General features: G+C 37.6%; 1 protein-coding gene across 6 annotated transcripts in view; it reads left to right on the top strand.

Annotated features, from left to right (window-relative positions):
- Window positions 1-12,182, top strand: part of LOC145453292 (agrin-like) — a 78,622-nt gene that overhangs the window by 39,857 nt on the left and 26,583 nt on the right. For 4 of the 6 annotated variants that reach the window (XM_080331271.1, XM_080331274.1, XM_080331270.1 and 1 more), the window contains exons 11-20: window positions 760-1,050; window positions 3,350-3,491; window positions 4,176-4,249; window positions 4,856-4,944; window positions 5,001-5,124; window positions 6,241-6,385; window positions 7,768-7,886; window positions 8,837-8,917; window positions 9,943-10,107; window positions 10,881-11,024. In XM_080331271.1, the coding sequence (XP_080187397.1) occupies window positions 760-1,050; window positions 3,350-3,491; window positions 4,176-4,249; window positions 4,856-4,944; window positions 5,001-5,124; window positions 6,241-6,385; window positions 7,768-7,886; window positions 8,837-8,917; window positions 9,943-10,107; window positions 10,881-11,024 (1,374 nt within the window). The remainder of the gene's footprint in view (window positions 1-759; window positions 1,051-3,349; window positions 3,492-4,175; window positions 4,250-4,855; window positions 4,945-5,000; window positions 5,125-6,240; window positions 6,386-7,767; window positions 7,887-8,836; window positions 8,918-9,942; window positions 10,108-10,880; window positions 11,025-12,182) is intronic. The other 2 variants (XM_080331275.1, XM_080331276.1) reach the window with 1 other exon arrangement.

Genomic DNA, 12,182 nt, shown 5'->3' with positions numbered 1-12,182 from the left:
AACACATGTAACATAATTGCTGTTCTGTCTGTTGACTTGTAGAGGATGTAAACTCGCTAACTGTACTGCACGTGGAACGTTTGACTTATTATTTTTGGTAATTGGTGGTTCTGCATCGAAAATTGATTCAAGGACAGTTTAATACGTCTAATTGCTTTCTATTGCTCTAAGTGATTGTGATTTGAATAAATGCTGCTTTGTAAGAGAAAGGCCCTGTAAATTGCCTTGAAAGGACTCGCGAGTCCATGAAGTTTGGACAATGTTATAGTCGATAACCTAGGCCTCTTGAAAATTCGTTTGTCTTGAATTGTAGCGCGTATGTAAATTGGAATCTGCGTTATCGATTTTTATGTATTTTTACAACAGTTTACTACTGGATGGTCATAATTTTGGGTGCGTAGATTGTGTGTGCAGATAACCGACTTATGCTACATAGTGCGACCCACATTGTATAATAATATTCCCGTTCGTTCATGTTTTCTTGGCGATCTACTGAAGTTAGCGATTTTGTTTATAGGCTCAGCTTATTTTCTATAGTTCATTCATTGAACAAACATCCGTAAGTCGTAATAAGTCCGTAAGTCGGTTGATTGTACAATTAACTTAACTCAACAATTTTTTCCACAAGTATCTAATTTGACTACATGCTTACGATCATCATTATGATTGTTTTGCTTTTGTTATGTTTCGCTTGGAACAGAGATGACCATGGATGATCATTAGGATTTAATAGATTTTCTCTCACCTCTCTAATTTCAGAAATTTGTGGCAGCATGCAATGCGACTATGGCGCCAGTTGTAAACTGTCGAAAGACGAATCCGGAGGATTCCTGTACGATTGCGACTGCTCTGCTATCGGCGATTCAAATCGGCTTCCCGTCACGCTGGGATGCAGAATCGCGAACAACGATCGTTTCTATGACAACAAGAATGCTGTGAAAGATGTCTCGTGTGCTACCAGATCCTTTTTGACGTTCACGAATATTTGCATGGGTGAGAAGCTACATCGTTTCTCCTTGCTAAGTCAACATCTAAGGTCGCAACGAAATAGTAAGTAAGCAATGTTGCAGTCTGCCAGTATAAATGTTGTGCGCGAATGTTTGGACCGTAGTTGTTGTGGGATGTTGAGCATGATTTAAGATCCGAATATCAGTTCTGTTGTGTTTTTTGTGTAATTGCATTGTTGAAAGCTTGTAAGTCTTCCTCCATCACACTCATGAGGTAAGTGGAACGAGACACTTTATTAGGATAATTTTCAATTGTTGGATTAATGGTGTGTCGGTATACAATAAGCCTGTTGTTGCAAGCTGTATCATCAATTGGGGTGACTTTGATAGTTTTTGGCACTTTGATACTTTTTGAGTAGGTTGAACGGGTTTTTCATTCCTTATTCTTTGAACTAGTAACAATGTGGCTCATGGCTATCAATATACTGAATCACTTTTTTATCAGGTTTTGTCTAGTCAAGATTTTTTAAAAGGTCAAAAGATATCAAAGTCACCCCACCCCGGTTGATGGTATGTGTTTATTGAGATTAAGTACAAGTATTCCGTCGCTTCTTCGATATACGCCCAGATCGAAACAGTGTACCCCGTGACACCAACAAATGTTTCACATGAACACAATAAAATTTATAAACGTCAAAATAAATTATTTTTTGCCTTTGTTGTGGGTAGGGGATATTATGGTTGGAGGAGAGGGGGATAGTAGGGTTGGGGAAGGGGGGATATTAGAGTTAGGGGTTGGAGGTGGGTTAGGGTTAGGGGCTAAAGTATCCTAACATTAGGTTTGGGGTGACGGACATGATATCCAACCCTAATATCCCACACTCTGCCGACCATAATATCCCCCAACCCTCATCTTGGGATACCCTAACCCCAACTTTGACCCTAACCCACCTTCAACCCGAATATCCTCCTTCCCCAACACTAATCTTGGGATACCCAAACCCACATCCAACCCTAATATCAGCCCTCCCCCAACCCTAATATCCCCTCGCCCCCAACCATAGTATCCTCCTTGGGATACCCTAACCCACATCCAACCCTAATATCCCCCCAACCCTAACATCCTCTTCTGGAACCTTAATACCCCCGCCCCAACCCTAATATTGGGATACCCTAACCCCAACTTTGACCCTAACCCACATCCAACCCTAATATCCGCCTCTCCAAAGGCAAAAAACAATTTATTTTGATGTTTATAAAATTTTATTGTGTTCATGAGAAGCACTTGCTGGTGACATGAGAAACACTGTTTCGATCTGGGGTATATATCGAAGAAGCGCCAGTATTCTTCCATCAGTCACTTCCTCCTGAAAATACTAATATATATGATGCAGAGGGGTCAAAGTGGCTCCTGATGGTACTCAAGTGGATATTGAGGTAATGCGTTGAATTATACTTTGGCTCATGAAGAAGTTATGTCTTGAACTTGAACAGAGTCACCGGATACTAAGAAAAATTGAACAGCGAATAAGTATTCTATTTAACTTGGACAACTTATTGACTGATTGCAATGTTTTAGAACATGTAATCGATTTTATAGTTGCATCAAGACGGCGTATAACCTATAATTAATTTTGACAAATACCCCAATATTCTGAATATCTTATAGTCTCTGACAGACTTCATGAGCTAGCCTTCTTTGTTGATTAAATTGCTTAGCTGGTGGTGCAAAGGACCCAAGCACCATGACCTAGTTTCAATAATCATTAACAGTAATAATATTAATGCCTTCAAAATTATAACTGAACCAAACTAGGTTCTTGTTCAGTTTATTAGCAATTTTTATCAGTTCAATACTCATCACAAAATTCGCGATACAATGAAAAGATTGGATGGTGTCGAAACGACTTGGAGTAGTCTTTGGAATCAGACACCCACCTTGGCCTAGGCGATGTAAAGAGGAGGCATGCACAATGAATGAAAACATGTAAGAAGGAGGTATGGAAAAGCAAGCGACAAAATGGGCTGGCATGTCACGGATGGCGAGATTGATAAGTCGGGTCGTTGTCCGGTAATCTTGAGGGCGGACTAGTATTCATTGGCGGGATAGCCTACTGTTCCACGCATCAGGTCCGTCATATGAAATGAATCAGTCGCTTACAATTTCAAGTTTCAATTAACACAGTAATGCTGACTGACTGATATCGCCATAGCCACAATTTTTCTGCTACTGTGATATGAGAAGACTGCATAGCCAGGTCATTACAATACAAATCTTTCCCAAAGTTATTTAGCTTATTACTGGATGAAATTTTAACGAAGTATTCCAGCTTCAAAAGCTGTAGACACAACACATCATTGATATATCCTTTGGTTAATACCTGACTTTATTCCTCTTGAAGAGACCCAAAGTAATCCGTGTGACGGATGGAGTTGCGAAATTGGAAGCACCTGCATCGTAACCAATGGAGTACCGTCTTGCGATTGCGTCACCTGTCAGAATGACTTTGCGCCTGTTTGCGGTTCAAATGACAAAACCTACAAGTGAGATAGCTGTGTTCTCATTGCGTTGGTGAGGCATCTCAATACCAATTTGTGATGATCAGTATAAATGTGTGTTCATCCTTGTTATGGAAGTGGTATTTTGCTGTAAAGATTATCCGGTCTGATATTAAAGTTGAAAATGTGGAAATATCTTTTACAGCATCCATTTTCCTCAGTTAGAACTGCAGCTAAAGGAATTTTAACAAATGTACCATTCCACTTCATCTCTGTGGTGCAAGTAGGCTAGTACAGGGGACTTGCCATGGCATTCCTGTAGCAGTATAGAATAGCTAATAGATATATTTGCTTTAGCTGGCTGGCCACTTGACCTGGAAGTTCTGTGCTGAGGATTACAATTTATTTATTTCACAGATGTTACTCCAGACATACAAATATATTTCAAATGCCTACATAGCGATTTTATATTATCTCTCCTCTGTTTTCTCGATTTGTGGCTTTTGTACTTGACAAACGCTGGAGCGGTGGTTTTCAAACTTTTCAAAAAAAAATTCACGGAACAGTCCCTTGGCAAATTTTTTAATGTCCCTTACAAAATCAACACAAAACAACATGTTTGATTTTATAGTGTCGATGTGATAGGTGTAGCCTGCTTTTTGCGACCAGTAACTCTAATATTATGAATCACATTCAACCAATTCAAATGTGTGTCTCCTTTCTTACCAGGAATCTTTGCGAACTTACAAGGGACAACTGTGTTAAAAGCGTTCAAGTATCTGTCAAGAAACAAGGATATTGCAGTATGTGTGATCTAGTGACGCTACCACTCTAATGCAACAAGATATAAGGGGGTTTGGACCTAGTTGGACTTAGGGAATTTGAATATTCTTGCTTAACTGTTCACAACAAGATCATAATAGCTCTTGATGGTGATTCTGGCAAATCTCATGATTTACCAACCCTGTCGAGATATTTATTCGCTAATTTCATATTGCATTTGTTTTATATTAAAAATCTTTATACTATGTTGCCGTATTTGTACGTTGAACCTACTCACAGCATTAAAAAATACCTACTTTCCTGAATGGTCTAAAGCCCATATCAATTTTCCTATCTTCTCGAAATTCTGTGTTGATGTCAAGGACTTGCTAATGATAATGATGGCACAAGAGCTGCTGTCGGACAGTTGGGCCTATATTGTGGCATATGAACTGCTGAACAGAAGTACTACAAGTCGTTTCATAACCACCATATCTGATATCAAATTAAAACGATGCATGAGAATTTGCAACTTCATATTTACGTTGACCATAACATTACAATTTGGAGAAATAACATCGAATGTATAAATTCTCATATTGAACAGACTAATACTGTAAATTAAAATAACGTTCGTATATATTTAGAGAGTCCATGTGATGATGTTGAATGTGGAGTTGGCGGCCAATGCGAAGAACTTTCGAACGGAAGCGCTCAATGCATCTGTCCGGAAAATGTATGATGTTATGTTGTTTTGAATTTTGTTGAAAACTGACTTTGAAATTTTACCAGTGTCTCCAACTGCATGATCCCGTCTGTGGCTCGGATGGTGTCACGTATGAAAATGACTGCGAAATGACGATTGCTTCTTGCAACAAGAAAAAGCCAATCACGGCTGTGCACAGGAATCCTTGTGGTAAGTTTTGAGAGTTGGTTCCTTGCTAAATTAGAGAAAAACATGCCAGGTCATAACTAGAGCCCAACTGATTTCTCCATTCTCCTATAATATCAAGTCAATATCACTATTTAAAAGGAATATTGGTATGGACCATTAAAAGTGAAAATATCGAAAATATTCGTGACGTCACAGCATATTAGTAGGGAGTCGGAGAACTATAATCTGCGACTGTTAGACTGAAAATATCGATGTATTTCTTGTAGCTTACAGATGCAGCTATTTTATTTCTTGTCGAAGCATAGCAATGGCTGCAAAGCTGTTCAAATAAATGATATAAAGTTTTCGAAATGCACCCTACGCTGGATGTGTTATCTTTTGAATAACAGCTGGGCACTAATTATAAGCACATTCCTGGATTGTATAAACCCTTCCGGCCTTGAAAAATATTTCAAATAAACTGATCCACATACCGCATACGTCATTTTACAGCATGATGTCACTATATGAATATGACTACAAAGTCACGCATGGTTAGCAGTTGTAAGAACATGATACCCTCTCAGCCATTGTAAGTATTGAAAGGGTTTGAGCTGGTTTGAAACGTCATGTATGAATTCCACTAATAGAGTATGCCATGTTTGGCAGCAGGCTGAACATGATACCCTCCCAGGCATTGTAAGTATTGAAAGGGTTTAAGCTGGTTTGAAACGTCATGTATGAATTCCACTAATAGAGTATGCCATGTTGGGCGGCAGACTGGCGACCATAAGGCCATGAAAATCGGTCAATTTTAAAACTTGATAAAAGTCTGACGCACCTAACCTCATCAAAGTAAGTAATGTTGTGTCAATGCCGTTTATAACATTCTATTCAAAGAAGGATGTTTCCTTTTATGAACAATAGAGAACTTTACTTTGACTGGTAGTGCGCATGTTCATGTTACATAAAGCAATATTTAAGGCTTTCATCAGTATGCGAGATATTGCAGTATGTTGATGAATTTCGCATTCATTAGTCTACCTTAGCTTTTTCATTTTGCCTACTGATAAGGCCGATTGTTGAATTGCATCAACTTAAGTGTCAATTATATTGCCTGCTACTTTTGAGTTGTTATTTGATCACAAAATGTTATAGTCCCCAACATACCTATCGAGGAGCTAGGCGAATCCGATTGCGATACTGAAGGCTCAGGTGACTGTGGATGTCGATTTGGTGGAAGATATGAAATGACTATTGATGACGAAGACGAAAGATGCATTTGCGACATCATATGCGAAAGGTAGGCACATTTGAAGTACTGCTTGTTCACAAACAGACTACCATACTCCTCCGCTATAGCACCAGCTAATCATTATTATTATATGTGCATGACAAATATATTCATTTTTGAGTCATGTTGCCATCATGTGTTGTGATCCATCAATAAAGGACTGGAGAAGGTTATGTAAAACTGGAATATTTTACCTTATCTTCGAGTTCAATCATGCTGTCAAAACATAATATGGACAGAAGTGAAAGGATAGTTATAAAACCATGGTTTCAAATTAATGTCTTTGATATACAGAACATTAATCCTGTCTGACTACCAGACTGCCAACATCAAGCTATTTTTTCAATCCAAGCAGCACTTTCACGGGAAATTTAATTTATAATTCAAATCTTTGATTCTCTCTTTTTTGATGGATACTTCCATCACCTCGGTGATGGTGCTCTAAGTCTGAACGCGGACAGAGCTAAACCTATATATATAAATGATATTTGACATGGGTGACCGTTATATCGAATACCTAGCCAGCCATATGTCTGGGTTTCGCTGACTGAAATGCTCAATGGATCGAGGAGTGCTGGTCAATTCAGAGTTGGCTGGGTATTGAATGCCAAAATTGTGCAAATAGGTTTGTAAAGTCTCTCGATCATTATCACACGGTTCATCTCACAATGAAACTACACGAAAGTTTATATATGAAAGAAGCATATACAGTGTGTGAAAACTTACTTGGTTTTGTAGGCATAAATAGGCATGAAGTCGATATCTTATACTCTATAGGCCTATCTACTCAATCATTTACTTCAATACAGGCTAACAGCTCAATAGGCGTATTCCAATTCATGTTAGCTTTGAATCCAATGAATTGCAGCATTGCAACTGCTTTGAAATAAGGAACTTAATATATTACTTCCTTCCCGGATTTTATTACCGTTTTATTGCTTCCTTATTTGACGGGTACCCGGTAACTTTGAAATTCAACTCAATTTTCCCATTAATATGGCCCATTAACTATTTTCGTTTCCCAATAACGCTCCTTTCACCTATGAAAATTCCAATTCTATATCTTAACGCTGATGTTATTCCAGTAATATGTTTTTATGATTCACAGTCGAGTGAAGTCGAATACGTAACTCTGATTATAGCCAACTTTGTAGGAGTGTCTTGCTTGCTTGACTGTTCCTGGTTTCACCTGTAAAGCCATATTTGATTTAGTTTGTTTTTCTTGTCAACACCGTATTGCAACCTGTCAAATAAGTGTTCACTTTCATAAATGTCATTGCATTCGAGCAACTTGGCATATAGGCAACTTAGAATAGTGCGGTGAATTTTTGCAACTTTATTGAGATAGTTTTGAATGCAATCAATGCAAATATTGAATTAATATTTTTTAGTTCAGAGGATTTGCTTTGTGGATCTGATGGCGTCACCTATTTTGGTGAATGTGAGCTGAGGAAGGCGGAATGTGTGGCCCAGCAAGATATCTATGTCGTTAAAATTGGCCGATGCGAAGGTGAGATTTGAGTTATGTTTCGACTGTACTATTTTGTAGTTAATTTTTTAATTTTCCTAGTTGAGATTGATGGTTATGATATTTTTGCAACACTCCATTACTTGGAGCAGGGTCTGGCAAATTCCCCGGTCAGCGGACCTGATTTGGGAAATGTACTTGGCAGGCAGAATTACAGAATCGATACTTAATCGCTTATTTATCCACCTACGCAAGGAATAAACCCTATTTAATGTAAACTTTAGAATAACCTCATATTATTTAATATTAGAGCTTTGACACCAAAGACAGTGTTTAATGAATTTATCAACCTAATGTACTTCAATAGCTGTTGAAGTCAATGAGACATCTGTGGTCGATCAAAGTTGTCAACAAGTTCTTTGAACTCGGCTGTGTATCGGATGTAGAAAGCTAGAAACCCTTGGTTAGATGGGAATACAGCTTTGTCTTACTAATGTTAATGGTCAAAAATGTGTGCTCGCAAATGTATGTAGACCGAGCAGAGGGATTATTTTCATGACCATCTTTCTCAGGTTTGCAAACTTGGCCATCTTGGTATTAGTACTTACAATGCCCAATGTAACACTTGTAACAATGCAGATGCATTTGCAGACCTCGTCCCAACTGTTATGGTTCAATATGTAGGGGCCTATATTCCGAATTGTTTCAGATAATGATTTGCTTTATGATTTTACCTAGATGCTTTCTGGTATTAAACTCGAATAACTTTAAAAACTATTCATTGCATGATATGTTTCCCAGTTCAGTCAGTTACGCATCTTGCACAAGCATTCTGAAAAGGCTTGATTTCTTATTGATATAAAATATAGGCTTTACTTGGAAGTTCTATGCTAAAGAAGAGCTGCCACATAACATAAATTAATTAGAAGATGTTGTGTGATTGAAAAAATTTCATTGAACATATTTATTGACTTAAATCTATTTTATTTCAGATCCTTGCTCGAGGTCCACGTTTGGCTGTTGTGACGACGATATAACTCCTGCTAAAAACAGCAGGAAAATTGGCTGCCCTGGTGAGTGGCCCACCCCATGTACTCAAAACTGTAGAAACATTCAAAAAAGTGATGAATTGCTAGTCATACCATACCCAGCACTGCAGCTATTATAGAATAGGAAGTCGAATTCCAACTGTTTTGTAGTAACTGAATAATAGATGGTCAATTGTGAATTACAAAAAAATCACTGACGTAATTTGCTGAGGGCATTATTTTTCATAGCACAATTTTCTCAAGAATCGTGCTTTGCATCTAAGCACTTTAGATGTCAGGCAATGGCAGCAAGCTAAGATAATAATTCATCATCATGTGAATTGGTGTCGGGGATTGAGAAATTGCCTTCACCACTCAGGGCTTGTTGTTTTGATCTGTACTTCTCCCACTTATTTTGTAACCAACCCGCCCAGATAACTAGAAAGGATCTTTTGACAGATGACTGTTCAATTACACCGTTTACACAATAATTGTGAAATACTATCCTAAACCTGGTGAACATAATACCATTTGCTTTTTGAAACCAGATAAATGAGTTAGCAATGTGAATGAAGTGTAAATTAACTTTGATAATGCATTGTGGTTCAGATAATTAAGTAATGGCTACTACTGAATGAATGTTGCCTCTGACATTTGTTCAGTTTGTAAAAACAGCTTTACTTCATTCTTTTGACCTCTGATAAGTTAGGGTTGTTTGCTATCATATCCAAAATACTTTCCAATGTATATCCGATAATATCTCTTCCTCATCATACTTTGAAAGAAATGCACATATAGACCATTAGAGGTAATGAAATATCGGTAATTTTCGTGACATTACAACATAGTGGTATAGAGTCGAGGTCAATAATATGTGACTTCTACACTGGGATTATTGATTTATATCTTATAACTTACACCTGTCCAAGGAATCTTATGCTTTGGCTTACTGGGTTGAGATTACTTTCTGATTTTTCCCTTTCTTCACCTAAAATGATTACAAATCCCAATGGATCTCTGTGGATTTTCCGGCTTTGCTTGCCGTTGATGTTTTATTGAATCATTTCTAGAAACGTGTACATGCAATGAAGATGGCTCGTTTTCACCGTTCTGTAATCACACGACTGGACAGTGTGTCTGCCGGCCTGGCATTACGGGACGTCACTGTGACCAATGTCTCCCCGGATACTGGAACTTCAGAGCTGTGCAAGATCGCAAAGCAGTTGGATGCATGAGTATGTACATTTACATTATGTTTCCTGCATTTGTATCACAGTTGCTGGTAATTATGTCCAACCCATTAGACAAATTTTCATATTGAAATGAACCCGAATGTTTTCACCTTACACTCATCAGGGGTAATCGTCAGCAACTAGTAGAGTTCAAATATGTCCCACAAAGAAAATATTGCCAGTTCCACACCACTTTAAAGATAATTTGGGATGTTTTCGACCACACCGATGTCCTTGCACTTTGTCACAACGCTGTGCATGGGTTGATAGACACTTGACGGAAATGGCGTTTCCACAATTACAGCAGGTTACCGAATTCCATTAAGCATTTACCACTCCCATATAGTGGGTACTAACATAAGTTGATAAAAACATGAATATTGATCAAATTTTGTTGTCCAGCTTTTGACATGAAAAACGTCACATCAAATTACCAAACATCTCCATTTCATATTTGATATATGGTATGTAAATTTCAGGGGATGCTGTGTCGCCTAATTTGATCGTTAATTCATATCGCTGTGTGTTATTGTCAGCTGACTAATGTTGCGGTTATTTTGTTTTTCAATGGCAGAGAAATAGCTTTTTATCAGTATTAGTTTGATTAATTATTTCATCAGATCACCACACCACAGGATTGCGATACATTGACAAGATACCATGATGTTGAAAAGAGTTCGAGTAGTCTTTAAAATCAGACACCCTCCCGAGCCTTGACGATGTCATGACCGATATGCATAGAACACTTTTAATGGCTTTCAACATCGTATTTTCAGGATGTCATTGTGATCATGATGGCTCAGTACGCGATGATTGCGACCCTATGACAGGGCAATGCACTTGCAAAGAAGGCATGACTGGTACTAAGTGCTCAATCTGTGAAGATGGTGGAATACTAACTAGCCATGGCTGTGTGGATGGTAAGGCGACGGTTTCATTCATTTACTTTTTCATCACGGAGAATCATATAAATTAATAGTATATTTATCAATGATTTACAATTGCATTAAATTGCTACAAAATAGTTGTTTGCGGACATTATATATCGTAAATAGCTTTAGAATTAATTTCATATACCTTCAAATGTTTCTTCAAACATCGAAGTCTGTCTGATACAGGATTATAAACTATTTCAGTTTGCTGTGCGAGATCTGAATAGTCACAACTCGCTATGATCGCCAGGCTAAGTATTTTACCAGGCAGACTGTATAATAGTATTAGTATAATCCGTTTTTATATATACTTATAGTTTACTTTAGTCTAGCCTGGTGACGAGAAGTCCATACAGTGTCTCGAAAATAGTGCTGTAAAACGTAATGATATTGAGCAGCAGTAGATCGACTTGCAAATCAAATTGCAAATGCCTAGATGCACCAAATTAATTGATAAAAAAATCAATAAGTTTTCGGGAATTTTAACCTATCCCTTTGATCCTCAATACATACAAGATATTATTTTTGATGTAAAATCACGCACCTGCGCTGTTGCGATTCAGATCTACAGCATCACTTTAATCAGCTTTACACGAGAGCTTTCAATGTAATCTCATAATATCTTCCTGTTGTTAAGTAGATATTTGATGTGGTATACCATGTTGTTTATACAAATTCAATAGCTATACCATATTCATTGTCGTGGCCGTAAATAGATATTCCATGGGCTTATTAGCTATGTGTCATGGTTTGATATATTTTGGTTTCGGCAGCTTTTATAGTACATATATAAAAACCAATGCTGTTCCTCATATGATTTCCCGATATATATATATCTGCTGTACCAGCAGACATATTTTACTGATAGAAGTAATGCTGCATAGAATGGCAGTAAACGAATGCTTTTAGAAGTAATTCCATACTATATCGAACCTTTGATTACTTGATAGTAGTAAAATACAGTTTAACATCGTTACAATAGTTAACAAATGGCATTGCTAGCAACATTTCTGTAGTGTGAACATTGAATCTTGTGTTGAGATTGTTGACACATATTTCAAACACTATCAATCAGAAAAGTCATGATGCTGTCGTAATAGTAGATAAAAACTGTCGTAAATTGAACTAATCAACCATCCACACTAA

The sequence above is a fragment of the Botryllus schlosseri genome, chromosome 13 (genome assembly GCF_051294905.1).
Source record: "Botryllus schlosseri isolate E-star chromosome 13, Bs_hap1, whole genome shotgun sequence".
NCBI lineage: Eukaryota > Metazoa > Chordata > Ascidiacea > Stolidobranchia > Styelidae > Botryllus > Botryllus schlosseri.
Note: the sequence above shows the minus strand (reverse complement) of the source record. Positions and strands in the feature narration are given on the sequence as shown.